This window comes from Liolophura sinensis, chromosome 7, assembly GCF_032854445.1.
Source record: "Liolophura sinensis isolate JHLJ2023 chromosome 7, CUHK_Ljap_v2, whole genome shotgun sequence".
Classification (NCBI taxonomy): domain Eukaryota; kingdom Metazoa; phylum Mollusca; class Polyplacophora; order Chitonida; family Chitonidae; genus Liolophura; species Liolophura sinensis.
Genome location: NC_088301.1, coordinates 5,269,678 through 5,291,862, shown reverse-complemented (window position 1 = coordinate 5,291,862; position 22,185 = coordinate 5,269,678). Strand labels below are relative to the sequence as shown.

The 22,185-nt window shown below is 39.3% G+C and overlaps 1 protein-coding gene across 1 annotated transcript; it reads left to right on the top strand.

The window, feature by feature from the left end:
• The first annotated feature begins 3,052 nt into the window (after positions 1-3,052).
• On the top strand, positions 3,053-21,884 carry LOC135469878 (short-chain collagen C4-like). Its single transcript, XM_064748506.1, has 8 exons — positions 3,053-3,097; positions 3,436-3,505; positions 3,951-4,060; positions 6,216-6,369; positions 14,683-14,801; positions 16,813-16,966; positions 17,581-17,646; positions 21,391-21,884. Exons 1-8 carry the CDS (start codon positions 3,053-3,055, stop codon positions 21,882-21,884), a joined length of 1,212 nt encoding a protein of 403 aa, XP_064604576.1.
• Positions 21,885-22,185: the final 301 nt, after the last annotated feature.

Here is a 22,185-nt window from a genome sequence, read left to right as displayed (position 1 = left end):
CAGCCATTATACTGATACAGGTCAACTAGTTGTTGCACTATCTCCTTCATGCTGAATTCCAAGCGAGGAAGTTACAACTTTAAAGGTATTAGGTGTGACTCGACACAGGATTGATCTACCACTCCCGATATGGTGAATAGGAGGGTAGCAATAATCTACTCAACTTCCATACCCATGAATCTGCTTATCTTCTTACTTGGTCACATGTGAATCACCAGCAACACAGAGAATCTTCTTCTGGTCGACGGGTACGACTGGTGATTTTACAACACTCAAAAACTCGTTAAGAAATACTAATCGCATCCAAATGTTCGAATCCAGCTTTCTTCTTCCGGTTGGTGGACATTTACTTGGTCAGGAATGGTGACAGACAGCATAACCAAAGCAGGTTGACGTTAGAGGACATACATGAAACAAGGAGGATTACTTATGTCATATGACATCGTGTGTGCCACTGGATTAGGCACAATCAGATTGGAAGAACTGCCAATGAACATTTCTTCCTTGTGTTTGCTCCTTATCCCAACATCGCAACCAGGGAGAGAATCCATTATGGATCTTTCTATTTCTATGAGCGAGTTGTCTATATTTAGTTATCTGTAAAATCAGTCATACTGGCTATCAAATTGGCGCTGGTCAGTGACACGTAACAAAAGAAACTCTACACGTAAATATGTTGGAAGTTCATATTCTTGCACTTTTTCTAATTCATAATGTTTAAGCCCATCAGCTCGGTTTCCATGGCAAGTACCCATTGTCCGCGGTGACATCAGAATTATTCAAAAATCACTGGCATGCTGGATACTGGGCGGAGTTCAACATGTTTGACGGAGGGCGACATCAGGTACCTGCTATCAACATAACTGTAAACCCTCTTACTGACACTGATATCTTTGAAATTGTTGACACGTTTTAGTGTAATATAACAATACAAAATCAAATTTATTTTATCTCTTGTAGTATATGATCTCACGGCAGTATAGATTTAGTGATGGATGTTAGGAAATTAAAGCCATGTAATCAGTTTGTAGAGACACTAGCGTTGGTTGTCCCACTGCACAGAGTTTATTCAAACCGCTTATTGGTGCAGCCATTGTAAAACAAAATACTCTCCAGCATTGCCCAGCATGTAACATGCTTTTGAATAATGATGACGTCACCTGAGGCAACAAGTTCTTGGTGCCAAAACTGAGCTTGTGGAGTTTAACATTATAAATTAAATAAATTATTTTAACTCCATTTCCTTTGCAATAATATGAAGAGCATGTATTGTTACATGTCGCTTAATAAAGGCAATTTTGGTAGCGAGTATGACTGATTTTACAGACAAATGAATATATAAAATAGACCTTAGCAATGGATCTCTGCAAAACACTTTCTCATTGTTGTTTATAATCCTACCAAAACTAAACCAGGTGTCAAATATGGTAACCATGAACATGTCCGCTTCACTCATCCCCGAGATGTAACTTTAAACTATATGTATACATGTAATGATTACCAGGATGCATTTTGCGTTTCACTTACCCGAAGTTACACAAATAAGACAAACAGAACGCGTTACCTTACTGAGTCATGTTACACTGACACAATCGTTCTCCTCGACTCTTCCTTAACTCTCGGTAGGCCCTATACTCACATCCAGGTGTAAGCCCATGTAGAGCACACCTATCATGTTAGAGTATTTTGATATGACAGGATTTTCAGTCAAAATTCGGATCTGTAAAATATGAATGTCTTAACACTATTCCTGTAGGTTATATTTAAAGAAAAATTGTTCTACACTCTGGCACATTCTCATTCAGTTATGATCAGATAAAATAGCCTTGATATATAATATCCTCATATGTCAAGAAGAAGTACAGGATCGATCTCGTTTAACCACAAAATGTAATTGTCAGACGAACTCTCATACAATATAAACTCATCTATCCATAAACCTGACTGCTGTCATATAGGTTAAAAAGTTCTTGCGGTAAAAACCAATCAGTCAAACATCAGAAAAGTAATAAAATAAAACATGTAATAAAACATAATACTGTTAAAGTAAATACTGATTATAAATTCTGCCGCTAATAGCGAACAGTGGTGGATAATCCATATTAATCCATCACCATTCTGATCATTTAATTATTCATTTGATAGGTTTTTTTATTCCGTACGGAGGATGTTTCACTTGTATGACAGGCACCAGAACAATGGTGAGTAAAATGAGACAAAGCATGGAAAAAAGCTACGACAATCTGCAGGTTGCAGTAAAAGCTTTCCACCTATGCAAGTGGACAGGAGGCCGACATGACTTGGGTTGAGCTCGCAATGGTGAGAGGCTAGCCGCTCAGAATACCAGAAAATCTACAAATGTCACCAGGTAGTTAAGTTTAGCATGGCCCTTTCGATAGACATTGGAAGTTCAGATTCTCATATAAATATCATTTCGCCTTGAGCAAATAGTATAGGTTTATATTTCATGTAGGTGCCAGAATGTTTAAATATTTAAATGTAAATGTTTAAATATTATCTACAAGCTCTTTTTCCCGTTTTCGGAAGTCCAATATTCCAGGATATGGTTCACCTCAGAACCTAGAACCCCTATATGAATTTCACCCTGATCAACACTCTGGTGCCAGCATCCACTGACGGATGGCATGATATTCCTTCTGTTAACTGTGTGACTACATGTATATTTAAAGTGAGTTACAGAAAACCCAAGCAACATCAGGAACATTCCCAAGATAGCCACATGTAAATGTGGAAAGGGTCTCAAGTGCCATATAGGATAGGTTAAGTTACTATGAAAGAAGTATTTCTTGGTATAAACAACCAAACGTTTAGATATACAAATGTTCAGTATTATGAGATGAGTTTACATCAACAACTCCTGACTTGCAAGTGAGATATATGAACAGGCCGTCCATGTGGACTGGTTTTGTGGATATCTGGTGTCAGTCTGGCTTATACACAATGTTGATTTCACCAAAGCCCAGTCAGACTAAAACTTGCTACCGTTCTGTAGATACAGCCAATACACTGCAGCTTTACAAGTGTGTGCAAGATGATTATCATTGTCTTGTTGGTGTGTACCTTTCTCAATGGTCAGGTGAGTGTTTGATATCACCGCGCTGAGATTTGTCCACCAGTCATGCAAAAGGATTACACCAATCCTGATTAATAGTCAGGGGCGAAATCAAGCTTTTATAGAACGGTGGAAAAAGTCATTCATAGTTGCGTTCATGGACAATTGACACATACAATTGCCTCCACAATGACCTACAACATCTGTGAACAGTTTATCTTCAAATCAATATTCCGAATAAGAATTCACCTAAAATAGTTGCAAATCAGTGACATTGTCTGAATCTGGGTGTAGGTCTTATCTTCCTGTTCAGTCATACTAGGTGAGGTAGAAACATACTTCATCTACTGTTTATATATCAGGGGCTATCAACTGACGGGAGAAGTAAAGATGTCACTCAAGAAGGGAGTACAGTGGAAAGATCAGCTTCAGGTAAGAGAGTTTAACATTATCATATTTCTGAAGTATTTCCATTCTGATGTCAATGATAAAACTTAATACTTAACTTAACTTGGCTGAATTTGCCAAGAATAAATGATCGGATAGCGTTTCTCTTCAGTGCACCATGGGAGTTTTTCTAATGCTGTCAAACAGCTCTGTTTCCGTTTAACAATACACCCATACAAATTATTCTCCTCTTCACAATATGTTCTTAAATACAACAAATTACATTTTGCATTAATCCTTGTCTGGCAATACTGGTTACTCATATACAACTCCACTTACTCTTAAACACCTTGCTGTTAACCTCTACAATGGACAAGGACCAACACAACGTCACGGTATGATTAGTTTTTAGATTTTCTTATAGCTTTGCCGTTAATTTGTAAAATTTCAAAAATAGGCAACATACGAGTTTTTTCTCTTTGGTTTATAGGTGCTCCAACAGATTGTTGTGGACTTCCGGGTCGGGATGGTCGGGACGGACGAGACGGAATCCAGGGGCCTTATGGGCCGCCCGGACCACCTGGGCAGAAAGGGCCTCCAGTAAGTAACCATGAAGCTAATAGCCCGTCCCCATAATATTAACTGAGCAACAGTACTTTGGCTTCCTGCCAAGTGCATATATAAGTTCCAGCGGTTAACATTTCTTATTTCATCCAGTACTATGTCGCAGTCCAGAAGTTAGCTTCCTAGGGCCGAATTATTTCATTGATTCTGTGTAAACTTTTTCATCCTATTTTAGTACTAAAAAGACTGACATAGGAAGTTAATCAGGCATAGGCCGTATGTGGGGAGGTCTTTCAACAACCTGCCGATGGTCGTGGGTTTCCCCCTATCTGTGCCCGGTTTCCTCCCACCATAATACTTGTCGCCGTCGTATAAGTGAAATATTCTTGAGTACTGCGTAAAACACCAATCAAATAAATGAATAAATAAGCAGTTGTAAGCAATCTAAAAATCCATGACATCGGTTAAAGTACAAATGCATTGTAGGGAGTTAAAAACACATTAAAATGATGTCTAACATCGGCTGTGTGTATTTACAACCTAAATTATGTGAAAACTGCAGTTGTCATGATGATGTGTACTGGTTTCCTTCTGACGGCAGTCTTTTGGTTGTCTTTGTTCCACACAAATGGGGACATCGAAATATAACCACGAACGCAAATGAGAAATACTAGCACTTAGGTATATATATATCCCAAATAATAGACGAGGCTTGTCTCAGCGAAAACTGTCTCTTCGTTTCCTAGCATATCAAAAAATTGCATTTATGGTTAGCATGTGAATAATACGCTCAAAATATGTATGCATGTGCTAAACATGTCTGCATTACATGAAACACGTATGTACTCTCTAAAATTTGGAGATCAAGATGGCAGGGTTTGTGAGGGGGGGGGGGGGGGGACTCACTACGTCATAATCTGTGAAGCAGGGCTTAAGTGAATTCTGGTGAACAATGAGCCTAACATATTCCATTCCCATATTCTTCTTGCAAAAGTAAGAAATACTCTTAAAAGATCAATTCAGAAGGCTTGTCTTTTCATAATTCGTAGCGGAAGGTACGGGATATAACTCAGCTATTCAAACATTGCGATTTCATTGCAGCGTAAACAAATCTAATACTTAATATACATAGAATCTTTGCGTCGAAACAGGCATTCGTGTACTAGCCGACAACCAAATTGTACGTCGCAGGTGAATATTGACAACGCAAATTTCCAAAACGATGGTTCAGACTAACCACCAAAGAATTAAGAAAGTATGAAAAATGTGAAATTTGGAAGGAGTCTTCCAATTCTTCAATTTTCTAACATCCAACTCTAATACCATACTCCTGTGAGATCATATACTACAACATCTAATATAAAAAGCATTAATTGGAGGTCAAATTATACTAAAACGTGCAAACAATCTCAAATATGCCAGTGTCAAATACAGGGTTTAGATGAAATTCCATATCTCTTTAAGTAACTAGTGTCGCCCTTTGTCAAAACATATTCAATTCCTCCCATTATCCAGCATGTCACTGGATTTTGAATAATGGCGGCGCCCGATCGCGACAATGCGTTCTTGCTCTCGAAATCAAGCTTATCCAGTTAGTGTCCTGAATTAGTAAAAAGTGTTCTAGCTTCATTTTCTGTGCAAGAATATCAATTTCCAACATCCATGTGTACAGCTTAGGTTGCAACGTGTCACTGACTAAATTCCATTTTAGTGGCGAGCATGGCTGATTTTATAAACAGTTAAATATAGGCCAATGGCTAAAAGAAATGGACTCTAGTGCATAAATTGTTAATAATATTTGAAAATATGTGTCCCATGTACGCTTTAATTGCGCAACTGTTCCTCCCCAACCTGGCCACCGAATTCAACACCATAAATATACAGTCCTCAGCCCCGGGATAAGAGGAACAAGACACAATTATGGAGCAGAGTGTCACTTACTCTGAACATTCTATGCATATTTACTTACAAAAGAGTTGAATTATATACTCATTCTAATACCTAAACACTTACAGTGAAGGCGTTTGATGCAATAATCGACAGTATATTAAAAGTACGAATACCAAATAGAAATTTGCCTTTTTCACGGCCTCTTTTTATCCATAACATAAACATAAAAGAAATTTGTAACTCATGCAAGCATTTAAATCACAATAATTTACATGTACTTGCTATCGTTTGTCCCTCCTAGGGACCTCAGAGTGTGATAAATCTGGACAATCAATTGGACAAGATTTTCCAGACTCTCGTAGAACGATTGGTTGGTGCCAACTTCGGCCGTTCTGGTGTGAACACCGGAGACGGTACAACGGGAACAGAGGAAGACACAAAATCCATAAGTCATGGTAAGAAATCAATGTATATAAAAATATGAGAAAACGGGAAGACATGAATATGGTGTTCATATCATTATTTTAAAACAGGATTTTGACATTTGTAGTCAACGGGCAATAAAAGACTAGTTGGTTTTTCTGTTGTAATATAAAAACAGATACATTTTATCACTAATCACCAATTTGTCGTTGTCGTGTCCAGTTTGATTTTTCTCTATCTTTTATTTAATAGCTATATACTGATCTGAAGGTTAAGCCGGGTTATGAAAATAAATAAAATTTAAATATGCTTGCAGCAAAATAGGGATTTCTAAACCAAATGACCAAGTATATGATATTAATAAGCGACCGGTTGTACCTAGCGAATAAGTAAAAATCCTCCGTATTTTTTTCCTGACTTTGTGTTGTGCGTCATTTATATCCTTATATTATATATCACGTCTGAGATCTACTGGTAGTAGATCTGGACAGTGTCGACATATGTGCAGTTATGCCTCACTGTAACATCATACTGAAGATATCAGAAGTGACGGTTCACTTCGCTAAAACATATCCACCGTGCTTGAATTTACCTGTCGATTTTAGTATTAGCTAGTCATTCTATTGTGATTTACCGATTTTCAGGAGGAGCTGTTACGTGCCCTAAAGATTGACAGGCTAGCATCTTGCTCATTCCGCATTCTTTTTTGCTTATTGTCGTCCCTGTACTGACGTCAGCATAGACCCTAAATAACTGCTGCACACACTACTGGTGTGCTCTCCTGTTGACGTCACCATATATCAGCTGGCCATGAGATCGCAAAGCGATCATAGACTGAAGTCAAAATTTCAAATCACTTTAAAATTGTTTTTTCTTCTCCTGTTGACTTCACCACTTAACACGTCCATACACAAGTGTGGTCGCTCTCTTTGAGGTATTGCAAGTACACAAACAAGTGTGTTTTTCGAGTGTTTACGTCAGCGTATAACACGCGCACACAAAATTGTGGCTGTCTCCCAAAACAAACATACGACAACCTTAGGCAATTGGTGAGAGATTCCTGGGCCATTACACTGCGCTAGCGCGCTAACCAAACTGAGCCACGGAGGCCCCATGTGTACGTATGTATGTGTGTGTGTGTGTGTGTGTGTGTGTGTGTGTGTGTGTATGTGTGTGTGTGTGTGTGTGTGTGTGTGTGTGTGTGTGTGTATGTGTGTGTGTATGTGTGTGTGTATGTGTGTGTATGGTATGTAGTATGTACGCATTTCTGTATTTACGTATGCGCGTATATATGTAGCTGGGTATATGGGTTTGAACGCTTGTACGTTAACACATGTAGGTATGTATGTATGTAGATATGTACGTATAAATGTATGTACGTATGTATGTATATATGTTTCTTTATTTATTGGTTGGTGTTTTACGCCCGACCCAAGGGTATTTCACTTATACGACGGCGGCCTGCATTATGGTGGGTGGAAACACACGACCATCCGCAGGTTGCTGTCAGACCTTTCCACGTACGGCCGGAGAGGAAGCCAGCATGAGCTAGACTGGAACTCACAGTGACCGTATTGGTGAGACTTGAACTCACATTGACCGCATTGGTGAGAGACTCCTGGGTCATTACGTTGCGCTAGCGCACTAAAAATCTGAGCCACGGAGGCCCCGTATGTATACATGTATTTACTTATGTACGTATATATGTAGGTGTATAGGTATGTATGTATGTATGTATGTATGTAGATAGGTATGTACGTATGTATTTTTGTAGGTATGTTTGTACGTTAGTATGTATGTAGATATATATGGATGTATTAATCTATGTCTGTGCATGTGTATGTTTGTACGTTTGTATGTATGTAGACATGTAATTATGTAATTATGTAATTTTAAATTACGCACGCTTGCACCTACGTACGTACGTACGTACGTATGCATGTATGTATGTATGTATGTATGTATGTATGTATGTATGTATGTATGTATGTATGTATGTATGTATGTATGTATGTATGTATGTATGTAATGTATGTATGTATGTATGTATGTATGTATGTATGTATGTATGTATCTATGTACGTACGTACGTACGTATGTGTGTATGTATGTATGTATGTATGTATGTATGTATGTATGTATGTATGTATGTATGTATGTATGTATGTATGTATGTATGTATGTATGTATGTATGTATGTATGTATGTATGTATGTATTTATGTATGTATACATGCATGTATGTATACATGCATGAAGGTAGGTAGGTAGGTAGGTAGGTAGGTAGGTAGGTAGGGAGGTAGGTAGGTAGGTAGGTAGGTAGGTAGGTAGGTAGGTAGGTAGGTAGGTAGGTAGGTAGGTAGGTGGGTGGGTAGGTGGTTTGGGTGGTTGGGTGGTAGGTAGGTAGGTAGGTAGGTAGGTAGGTAGGCAGGTAGGTAGGTAGGTAGGTAGGTAGGTAGGTAGGTAGGTATGTAGGTAGGTAGGTAGGTAGGTAGGTAGGTAGGTAGGTATAAATGTAGGTAGGTTGGTAGGTAGGTAGGTAGGTAATATAGGTAGATAGGTAGGTATAAATGTAGGTATGTATGTAGGTATGTATGTTGGTATGTATGTTGGTACGTATGTACGTATGTACGTATGTATGTAGGTATGTAGGTATGTAGGAATGTACGCATGTATACCTGTATGTATATATGTACGTATGTAGGTATATAGGTTTGTTCAGTGTATAACGTCGTACTTAAAAATTTTTAAGTCATACCACGGCGAGAAGTCATTATGTCATTGTACAGATAGTGTGTCTTCTTTTGACACTGGGCCAACGTGTCCTGTTTCCTTGTTCTGACCTTTCAGTGCTGAGCGCCAAGCGAATCAGTAAGAAGTATGATTTTACCTGCTTAGATGTAATAGACTACTGGTAATACATACGAACTGTTGAAGTACAATATTATTGTACCACACATTAAATGGGGTTAAGTACACCGGAGATTGTACACATGAACTTCTAAAGTGCAATAGAATTGTTGTACTACACATTAAGTGGGGTTAAGTACACCGGTGGTCGTACACATAAACTGATGAAGTGTAATAGAATTATTGTACTACACATTTAATGGGGTTAAGTACACCGGTAGCAGTACTCATGAACTGTGGAAATTGATAGAATTGTCGTGCTACACATTAGGTGTGGTAAGTACACCGGTGGTTGTACACATGAACTGCTGCAGTGTAACAGAACACTAGTACTACACATAAACGGCTTTGTTGTGAAATAGTTTAGCAGTGGTACTACTGAGCTGCTGGTAGTACCTCACACATCAAGTGATGAGGTGTCACGCTTTTATCTGTGTGCCACCACTGGATATTCTTATGCACATCCTTTGTGGGCTCAGTACTGCAGGAAATAGCTGTGTCTTTTTTATTATTTGCAAATGTGCTTTTATCTTTAGGTATAAAGGCTGGCTCTTACTACAAGCATACAGTTGTGTCTCCCACTGGATCCCAGTTCAACAAAACCTACCCTGGACATCAATCCAAATCGTATCTGTATGGGAACTGAGTTTGAGATAAGTTCTGGGAATGATGTCTTCCGCACAACAAACTCGGGGGGAGTCCTTCCTCATAACAGAGAGGCTCAGTGTGCTGTGTGTTATACTCCGGGAAGGTTGAGTCATCTGATGATCCCAGTCCGACTCGAATGTCCATCGGGATGGACCGTGGAGTACCTGGGATTTCTTATGTCCCAACACCACACGTACCACAAGTCTGAGTACGTGTGCGTGGACCAGGATCCAGATACTCATCCCGCCACCGCTCCCGACCTAAATGGAAATCTCCAGTACGTGGTGGAGGCGGCGTGTGGCTCACTACCTTGCCCCACCATATGTGGACGGTTATGAGATTACCTGTGTCGTTTGCACAAAATAATCTTTTCAGTTGATTTGGTAATACAATTGCTGGTACTGTCTCTGAATTATAGAATATTTTGCTTTTACACTGATGCGATTAAATGCATTATAGTGAGATGTTGTAGGGAAGAAGCATGAGTACAATAAAAGACCAGAAGAAAAAATTCGAATAATACTTCTACCTAATTGCTCTGATGAAAATAAATAAACGTTTATACACCTTGTTTTCACATTATAAGCTAATCGACTTTTGTTATCCTTTTGACGGTCTTCGGTTTATTTGTGGATGCTTCTGCTGACAATACAAAGTTACCTGATGTTTGTGACTATTTTGAATAGGCTGGGTGGGTGGGTGCTTTTGGTTAAACGTCGTGCTTAACAATATTTCAGTCAAATGACAACGAAAGAATTGTTAAAACGCATCTAATGTGCCTCCTTGTTGCAGGTCGGATTTCCATCGCTCTTTTATCTAGTGCAGCTTCACTGAGAGGCCTTACCGAAGGCAAGTAAGCTGCCCTGCCCGAGCCATTATGCTGATACAGGTCCACTAGTTGTTGCACTATCTCCTTCATGCTGAATTCCAAGCGAGGAAGTTACAACTTTAAAGGTATTAGGTGTGACTCGACACAGGATTGATCTACCACTCCCGATATGGTGAATAGGAGGGTAGCAATAATCTACTCAACTTCCATACCCATGAATCTGCTTATCTTCTTACTTGGTCACATGTGAATCACCAGCAACACAGAGAATCTTCTTCTGGTCGACGGGTACGACTGGTGATTTTACAACACTCAAAAACTCGTTAAGAAATACTAATCGCATTCAAATGTTCGAATCCAGCTTTCTTCTTCCGGTTGGTGGACATTTACTTGGTCAGGAATGGTGACAGACAGCATAACCACAGCAGGTTGGCGTATAGAGATATACATGAAACAAGGGGGGATTACTTATGTCATATGACATCGTGTGTGCCACTGTATTTGACACTATTAGATTGGAAGACCTGCCAATGAACATTTCTTCCTTGTGTTTGCTCCATATCCCAACATCGCAACCAGGGAGAGAATCCATTATGGATCTTTCTATTTCTATGAGCGAGTTGTCTATATTTAGTTATCTGTAAAATCAGTCATACTGGCTATCAAATTGGCGCTGGTCAGTGACACGTAACAACAGAAACTCTACACGTAAATATGTTGGAAGTTCATATTCTTGCACTTTTTCTAATTCATAATGTTTAAGCCCCATCAGCTCGGTTTCCATGGCAAGTACCCATTGTCCGCGGTGACATCAGAATTATTCAAAAATCACTGGCGGAGTTCAACATGTTTGACGGAGGGCGACATCAGGTACCTGCTATCAACATAACTGTAAACCCTCTTACTGACACTGATATCTTTGAAATTGTTGACACGTTTTAGTGTAATATAACCCTACAAAATCAAATTTATTTTATTTCTTGTAGTATATGATCTCACGGCAGTATAGATTTAGTGATGGATGTTAGGAAATTAAAGCGATGTAATCACTTCGTAGAGACAATAGCGTTGGTTGTCCCACTGCACAGAGTTTATTCAAACCGCTTATTGGTGCAGCCATTGTAAAACAAAATACTCTCCAGCATTGCCCAGCATGTAACATGCTTTTGAATAATGATGACGTCACCTGAGGCAACAAGTTCTTGGTTCAAAAACTGAGCTTGTGGAGTTTAACATTATAAATTAAAAAATTTATTTTAAACTCCATTTTCTTTGCAATAATATGAAGAGCATGTATTGTTACGTGTTGCTTAATAAAGGCAATTTTGGTAGCGAGTATGACTGATTTTAAAGACAACTCAATATATAAAATAGACCTTAGCAATGGATCTCTGCAAAACACTTTCTCATTGTTGTTTATCATCCTACCAAAACTAAACCAGGTGTAAAAAATGGTAACCGTGAACATATCCGCTTCACTCATCCCCGAGATGTAACTTTAAACTATATGTAATGATTACCAGGATGCATTTTGCGTTTTACTTACCCGAAGTTCCACTAAAAAGACAAACAGAGCGCGTTACCTTACTGAGTCATGTTACACTGACACAATCGTTCTCCTCGACTCTTCCTTAACTCTCGGTAGGCCCTATACTCACATCCAGGTGTAAGCCCATGTAGAGCACACCTATCATGTTAGAGTATTTTGATATGACAGGATTTTCAGTCAAAATTCGGATCTGTATAATATGAATGTCTTAACACTATTCCTGTAGGTTATATTTAAAGAAAAATTGTTCTACACTCTGGCACATTCTCATTCAGTTATGATCAGATAAAATATCCTTGATATATAATATCCTCATATGTCAAGAAGAAGTACAGGATCCATCTCGTTTAACCACAAACTGTAATTGTCAGACGAACTCTCATAAAATATAAACTCATCTATCCATAAACCTGACTGCTGTCATATAGGTTAAAAAGTTCTTGCGGTAAAAACCAATCAGTCAAACATCAGAAAAGTAATAAAATAAAACACGTAATAACACATAATACTGTTAAAGTATATACTGCTTATAAAAACTGCCGCTAATAGCGAACAGTGGTGGATAATCCATATTAATCCATCACCATTCTGATCATTTAATTATTCATTTGATAGGATTTTTTACTCCGTACGGAGGATGTTTCACTTGTATGACGGGCACCATAACAATGTTGAGTAAAATGAGACAAAGCCTGGAAAAAAGCTACGACAATCTGCAGGTTGCAGTAAAAGCTTCCCACCTATGCAAGTGGAGAGGAGGCCGGCATGACTTGGGTTGAGCTCGCAATGGTGAAAGGCTAGCCGCTCAGAATACCAGAAGATGTACGAATGTCACCAGGTAGTTAGGTCTAGCATGGCCCTTTCAATAGACATTGGAAGTTCAGATTCTCATATAAATATCATTTCGCCTTGAGCAAATAGTATAGGTTTATATTTCATGTAGGTGCCAGAATGTTTAAATATTTAAATGTAAATGTTTAAATATTATCTACAAGCTCTTTTTTCCGTTTTCGGAAGTCCAATATTCCAGGATATGGTTCACCTCAGAACCTAGAACCCCTATATGAATTTCACCCTGATCAACACTCTGGTGCCAGCATCCACCGACGGATGGCATGAAATTCCATCTGTTAACTGTGTGACTACATGTATATTTAAAGTGAGTTACAGAAAACCCAAGCAACATTAGGAACATTCCCACGCTAGCCACATGTTAATCTGGAAAGGATCTCACTTGCCATATACAATAGTTTAATTTACTAGGAAAAGTATTTCTTGTCATAAACAACCAAAAGTGTAAATATACAAACGCTCAGTATTATGAGATGAGTTTACATAAACAACTTTCGACTTGTAAGTAAGATATAGAAACAGACCGTCCATGTGGACTGGTTGTGTAGATATCTGGTGTCAGTCTGCCTTAAAAATACACTCTGTTGATTTCACCTAGCCAGACTAAAACTTGCTATCTTCCTGTGTATACAGCCAATATACTGCAGCTTTACAAGTGTGTGCAAGATGATTATCATTGTCTTCTTGTTGTGCACCTTTCTGATTGGTCAGGTAAGTGATTGATATCACCGCGCTGAAATGTGTCCACCAGCCATGCAAATAGCTTACACCAATCCTGATTAACAGTCAGGAGCGAAATCAAGCTTTTATATAGCGGTGGAAAAAAGTGATTTATGGTTGCATTGATCGACGATTGACACCTACAATTGCCTACAACATAATCTACAGCAGCTGCGAACAGTTTCTTTTCAAATCGATTTTCCGAATAAGAACTAAAATAGTTGAAATAGGTGCAAATCAGTGACTTGGAATCTGGGTGTAGGTCTTATTTCCTTGTTCATTAAAACTCGGGGAGGCAGAAATATACTTCATCTACTATTTATATATCAGGGTCTATCAGCGGACGGGAGAAGTAAAGATGTCACTCAAGAAGAGAGTAGAGTGGAAAGATCAGCTTCAGGCAAGAGACTTTAACATTATCATATTTCTGAACTATTGCCATTCTGATGTCGATGATAAAACTTAACACTGAACCACTAAATTTGCCAAGAATAAATGATCGGATAGCGTTTCTCTTCATTGCACCATGAAAGTTTTCTTTATGCTGTCCAACAGCTCTGTTTCCGTTGAACAATGTGCCCATTCAAATTATTCACCAGTTCACGACATGTTCTCTAAATACACTAAACTACAGTTTGCATTAATCTTTGTCTGGCAATACTGGTTACTCATATACACCTCCACTTACTCCTAAACACGTTGCTGTTAACCTCTACACTGGATAAGGACCATCACAGCGTCACGGTATGATTAGTTTTTAGATTTTCTTATAGCTTTGCCGTTAATTTGTAAAATTTCAAAAATGGGCAACATACGAGTTTTTCACCTTGGCTTATAGCTGCTCCCGCTGATTGTTGTGGACTTCCGGGTCGGGATGGTCGGGATGGTCGGGACGGACGAGACGGAATCCAGGGGCCTTATGGGCCGCCCGGACCCGCGGGAGAGAAAGGGCCTCCAGTAAGTAATTATGAAACTAATCGCCAATCCCTATAATATTTATTGAACATATCAATTACTATGACGAAACAACAGTACTTTGGCTTCCTGCCAAGATATCTGACATCGGCTGTGTGTATTAACAACATGAATTATGTTATAATTGCAGTTGTCATTATGATGTGTACTAGTTTCCGTCTGACGGCAGTCCTTCAATTGATTTTGTTCCACACAAATGGAGACATCTAAATATAACCACGAAGGGCAATGAGAAATACTAGCACTTAGGTATATATAAATCCCAAATTATAGACGAGACTTGTATCAGTGAAAATTGCCTCTTCGTTTCTAGCATGTTAAAAAAAATGCATTTATGTCTACCCTCTGAATAATACGCGATAAATATGTCTGCACGTGCCAAATATGTCTGCACGTGCTGAACATGTCTGCAGTACATAAAACTATTGTCAAGAAGATGTGCACTCATCATACCGCACTCTGGTCTTTCTGTAGCTCTTGTGGAGTTGGGGGTTTACTGGCACACGTATGTACTCTCTAAAATTTGGAGATCAAGACAGCAGGGTTTGTGAGGGTGGAGGGGACTTAGTACATCATAATTTGTGAAGCAGGGCTTAACTGAATTCTGGTGAAGAGTGAGCCTAACATATTCCATTCCCATATTCTTCTTCCAAAAGTAAGAAATACTCTTAAAAGATCAATTCAGAAGCCTTATCTTCTCATAAGTCGTAGCGGAAGGTACGGGATATAACTCGGCTATTCAAACATTGCGATTTCACTGCAGCGTAAACAAATCTAATACTTAAAATACATAGAATCTTTGCGTCGAAACAGTCATTTGTATACTGGCCGACAACGAAATTAAACGTGGCAGGTGAATATTGACAACGCAAATTTCCAAAACGATGGTTCAGACCAACCACCAAAGAATTAAGAAAGTATAAAAAAAAATATGAAATTAGGAAGGAGGCATGCAAAGAGATTTCGGTGATGTTGGAAAGACCCAAGGAATGTTCCAGGCGAATAAGTGAAATCAGTATTCAAATCGTAAACCATGCTATAGTTTATTTCTTTTAGCCAATCGCAACGGTCTGTACATTCAGTCTTATTCGTTTTCCAAAACTGCCTCTCGTCAACACATATTCAATTCCTTCCATTATCCAGCATGTCACTGGATTTTGAATAATTATGACTTTACCCGATCGCGACAATGCGTTCTTGCTGTCAAAATCAAGCTTATCCAGTTAGTGTCCTGAATTAGTAAAAAGCATTCTAGCTTCATTTTCTGTGCAAGAATATCAATTTCCAACATCCATGTGTACAGCTTAGGTTGCAACGTGTCACTGACTAAAATCCACTTTAGTAGCGAGCATGGCTGATTTTACAAACAGCTATATATAGGCCGAGGGCTAAAAGAAATGGACTCTATTGCATAAATTTTTAATAATATTTGAAAATATGTGTCCCATGTACGCTTTAATTGCGCAATTGTACCTGTCCAGCGTGGCCATAGAATTCATGACCATAAATATACAGTCCTCAGCCCCGGGATAAGAGGAACAAGACACAATTATGGAGCAGAGTGTCACTTATTTTGAACATTCTATGCATATTTACTTACAAAAGAATTGAAATATATAATCATTCTAATACCTAAACACTTACAGTGAAGGCGTTTGATGCAATAATCGATAGTATATTAAAAGTACGAATACCAAATAGAAATTTGCTTTTTTCACGGCCTCTTTTTATCCACTCTCCGGCCGTAAGTGGGAAGGTCTGCCAGCAACCTGCGGATGGTCGTGGGTTTCCCCCGGGCTGTGCCCGGTTTCCACCCACCATAATGCTGGCCGCCGTCGTATAAGTGAAATATTCTTGAGTACGGCGTAAAACACCAATCAAAAAAAAAAAAAATCTTTTTATCCATAACATTAACATAAAAGAAATTTGTAACTCATGCAAGCATTTAAATCACAATAATTTACATGTACTTGCTATCGTTTGTCCCTCCTAGGGACCTCAGAGTGTGATAAATCTGGACAATCAATTGGACAAGATGTTCCAGACTCTCGTAGAACGATTGACTGGTGCCAACTTCGGCCGTTCAGGTGTGAGAACCGGAGACGGTACAACGGGATCAGAGGAAGACACAAACTCCATAAGTCATGGTAAGAAATCAATGTATATAAAAATATGAGAAAACGGGAAGACATGAATATAGTGTTCATATCATTATTTTGAAACGGGATTTTGACATTTGTAGTCAACGGGCAATAAAACACTAGTTGGTTTTTCTGTTGTAATATAAAAACAGATACATTTTATCACTAATCACCAATTTGTCGTTGTCGTGTTCAGTTTAATTTTTCTCTATCTTTTATTTAATAGCTATATACTGATCTTGAAGATTAAGCCGGGTTATGAAGTTAAATAAAATTTAAATATGCTTGCAGTAAAATAGGGATTTCTAAACCAAATGACCAAGTATATGATATTAATAAGCGATCGGTTGTACCTAGCGAATAAGTAAAAATCCTCCGTATTTTTTTTCCTGACTTTGTGTTGTGCGTCGTTTATATCCTTATATTATATATCACGTCTGAGAACTACTGGTAGTAGATCTGGACAGTGTCGACATATGTATAGTTATACCTCACTGTAACATCATACTGAAGATATCAGAAGTGACGGTTCACTTCGCCAAGACATAGCCACCGTGCTTAAATTTACCTGTCGATTTAAGTATTAGCTAATCATTCTAGTGTGTTTTACCGATTTTCAGGAGGAGCTGTCTACACCCGCTGGGGAAGAAATATCTGTCCGGATCATTCGGAAACACTATACTCAGGTAAAAAATAAGCATGCTGCGGCTAAGTTGCACAAAAATTTTCAAGAGTTACGATTAGTAAGAGCCTTTAGATGTTTCATTTATACCTGAGGTTAGAACTGAACTAACAGCTTACTTTACCTAAGGATTGACAGACTAGCATCTTTCTCATTCCGCATTCACTCTTGCTGATGGTCGTCCCTGTACTGACGTCAGCATAGACCCTAAATAACTGCTGCACACACTACTGGTGTGCTCTCCTGTTGATGTCACCATATATCAGCTGGCCATGAGATCGCAAAGCGATCATAGACTGAAGTCAAAATTTCAAATCACTTTAAAATTGTTTTTTCTTCTCCTGTTGACTTCACCACTTAACACGTCCATACACAAGTGTGGTCGCTCTCTTTGAGGTATTACAAGTACACAAACAAGTGCGTTTTTCGAGTGTTTACGTCAGCGTATAACACGCGTACACAAAATTGTGGCTGTCTCCCAAAACAAACATACGACAACTTTAGGCAATTGGTGAGAGATTCCTGGGTCATTACACTGCGCTAGCGCGCTAACCAACTGAGCCACGGAGGCTCCATGTGTATGTATGTATGTGTGTATGTGTGTGTGTGTGTGCGTGTGTGTGTGTGTGTGTGTGTTATGTAGGTAAGTACGCATTTATGTATTTACGTATGCGCGTATATATGTAGCTGGGTATATGGGTATGCACGCATGTATGTTTAACACATGTAGGTATGTATGTATGTAGATATGTACGTATGAATGTATGTACGTATGTATGTATATATGTTTCTTTATTTATTTGATTGGTGTTTTACGCCGTACCCAAGGGTATTTCACTTATACGACGGTGGCCAGCATTATGGTGGGTGGAAACACACGACCATCCGCAGGTTGCTGTCAGACGTTTCCACGTACGGCCGAAGAGGAAGCCAGTATGAGCTAGACTGGAACTCACAGTGACCGTATTGGTGAGACTTGAACTCACACTGACCGCATTGGTGAGAGACTCCTGGGTCATTACGTTGCGCTAGCGCGCTAAAAATCTGAGCCACGGAGGCCCCGTTTGTATACATGTATTTACTTATGTACGTATATATGTAGGTAGGTATGTAGGTGTATAGGTATGTATGTATGTATGTAGATAGGTATATACGTATGTATTTTTGTAGGTATATTTGTACGTTAGTATGTATGTAGATATATATGGATGTATTAATCTATGTCTGTGCATATGTATGTTTGTACGTTTGTACGTATGTAGACATGTAATTATGTAATTATGTAATTTTAAATTACGCACGCTTGCACGTACGTACGTACGTATGTATGTATGTATGTATGTATGTATGAATGTATTTACGTATGTATGCATCCAGGAAGATCCACCGTGGTTATGTCCTGAGCCTCAGGTTGATACCTCGCTCTCCTCCCTCAAGGAAAGTTTCACCAACCCTTTAGTATACCAGCAGGAGTTTAGTAATATGTGTTCAAAGTATCCATTTTATCACCGCATATTCACTGACGGTTCCAAGAATGATGATGGCGTGGCTTCTGCCGCTGTCCTTGGGCCCAGAACCGTTTCAACTCGGTTTCCAAATTCCTGTTCTGTATTTACTGCGGAAGCCAAGGCAATTTTGTGCGCACTTCGGTCCATCCCAGAGCTAGGAGGTAGCAGATTTCTCATCTGCTCTGACTCCCTTTCCTGCCTCCAGGCAATTCGGGCTAGTTCGCCTGTACATCCAGACATTCTGTCTTTCAGGGAGATGTTTAAACGACTTAATGAAGATTTTATCATTGTCTTTTGTTGGATGCCCGGGCATATGGGTATCCCTGGGAATACTGCTGCAGATGAAGCCGCGAAGGCGGCTTTGCATTCCGTTACTACCCAAACTGACGTTCCATATTCGGACTTGCGTTCACTTATTTGCTCCTATATCAAGCACTTGTTTCAGGCTCAATGGGGTGGCCAGACAACCAACAAACTGCATGATATTCGTCAGTTTGTTGGTCCAGCGCCTTCCCTTTCACGGCATCGTCTCCGCTCTTGCATTTTGAGGAGGTGTCGTATCGGTCACACACGTGCTACGCATGGGTATTTGTTAAAAGGAGAAGATGCTCCTCATTGCTTTGCTTGTGATCAACGGTTCACAGTCAAGCACATATTGCTTGACTGTGGCGACTTTGCTCCTGTACGAGATATCACGTGAGCTCTCTTTCAGAACTTTTCAATTCTGTAGAAAGTGATACTATTTTTGACTTTCTCTCTGCCATTGGTATGGCAGGAAAGCTGTAATTTTAAACTACCGTCTGTGTTTGTTATGTGACTTCTGGTGTCCTTTTTGACTGAATAGTAAATGAATTATCCGTATTAGATCGACTATTTGACGTTTTATTGTCGCGATAAAACTGAAATATTGTTGAAAGCGACGTTAAAACTTTCACTCACTCACTCATTCTACGTATGTATGTATGCATGTATGTATGCATGTATCTATGTATGTATGTATGTACGTACGTACGTACGTATGTATGTATGTATGTATGTATGTATGTATGTATGTATGTATGTATGTATGTATGTATGTATGTATGTATGTATGTATGTATGTATGTATGCATGTATGCATGCATGTAGGTAGGTAGGTATGTATGTAGGTAGGTAGGTAAGAAGGTAGGTAGGTAGGTAGGGAGGTAGGTAGGTAGGGAGGTAGGGAGGTAGGGAGGTAGGTAGGTAGGTAGGTAGGTAGGTAGGTGGGTGGGTGGGTGGGTGGGTGGGTGGGTGGGTAGGTAGGTAGGTAAGTAGGTATGTAGGTAGGTTGGTAGGTAGGTAGGTAGGTAGGTAGAAATGTAGGTATGTATGTAGGTATGTATGTTGGTATGTATGTTGGTACGTATGTACGTTGGTACGTATGTACGTATGTACGTATGTATGTAGGTATGTAGGTATGTAGGAATGTACGCATGTATACCTGTACGTATATATGTACGTATGTAGGTATGTAGGTTTGCCCAGTGTATAACGTTGTACTTAAAAATTTTTAAGTCATACCACGGCGAGAAGTCATTATGCCATTGTACAGATAGTGTGTCTTCTTTTGACACCGGGCCAACGTGTCCTGTTTCCTTGTTCTGACCTTTCAGTGCTGAGCGCCAAGCGAATCAGTAAGAAGTATGATTTTTACCTGCTTAGATGTTATAGACTACTGGTAATACATACGAACTGCTGAAGTACAATATTATTGTACCACACATTAAATGGGGTTAAGTACACCGGAGAATGTACAAATGAACATCTGAAGTGCAATAGAATTGTTGTACTACACATTAAGTGGGGTTAAGTACACCGGTGGTCGTACACATAAACTGATGAAGTGTAATAGAATTATTGTACTACACATTAAATGGGGTTAAGTACACCGGTAGCAGCAGAACTGTGGAAATTGATAGAATTGTGGTACTACACATTAGGTGTGGTAAGCACACCGGTGGTTGTACACATAAACTGCTGCAGTGTAACAGAACACTAGTACTACACATAAACGGCTTTGTTGTGAAATAGTTTAGCAGTGGTACTACTGAGCTCCTTGTAGTACCTCACACACCAAGTGATGAGGCGTCATGCTTTTATCTGTGTGCCACCACTGGATATTCTTATGAACATATCTTTAATGCACATCCTTTGTGGGCTCAGTACTGCAGGAAATAGCTGTGTCTTTTTTATTATTTGCAAATGTGCTTTATCTTTAGGTATAATGGCTGGCTCTCACTACAAGCATAAAGGAAGCGGACCTAACCAGTTGTGTCTCCCACTGGATCCCCAGTTCAACAAAACCTACCCTGGACATCAATCCAAATCGTATCTGTATGGAACTGAGTTTCAGTTAAATTATGGCAATGATGTCTTCCGCACAACAAACTCGGGGGGTGTCGTCCCACATAACAGAGAGGCTCAATGTGCTGTGTGCTATACTCCGGGTAGGTTGAGTCACCTGATGATCCCAGCCCGACTCGAGTGTCCATCGGGATGGACCGTGGAGTACCTGGGATTTCTTGTGTCCCAACCCCACACGTTCCACAAGTCTGAGTACGTGTGCGTGGACCAGGATCCAGATACTCATCCCGCCACCGCTGCTAACCTAGAAGGAAATCTCCTATACGTGGTGGAGGCGGCGTGTGGCTCACTACCTTGTCCACCATATGTGGACGGTTATGAGATTACCTGTGTCGTTTGCACAAAATAATCTTTTCAGTTGATTTGGTAATACAATTGCTGGCACTGTCTCTGAATTATAGAATATTTTGCTTTCACACTGATGCGATTAAATGCATTATAGTGAGATGTTGTAGGGAAGAAGCATGAGTACAATAAAAGACCAGAAGAAAAATTCGAATAATACTTCTACCTAATTGCTCTGGTGAAAATAAATAAACGTTTATACACCTTGTTTTCACATTATAAGCTAATCGACTTTTGTTATCCTTTTGACGGTCTTCGGTTTATTTGTGAATGCTTCTGCTGACAATACAAAGTTACCTGATGTT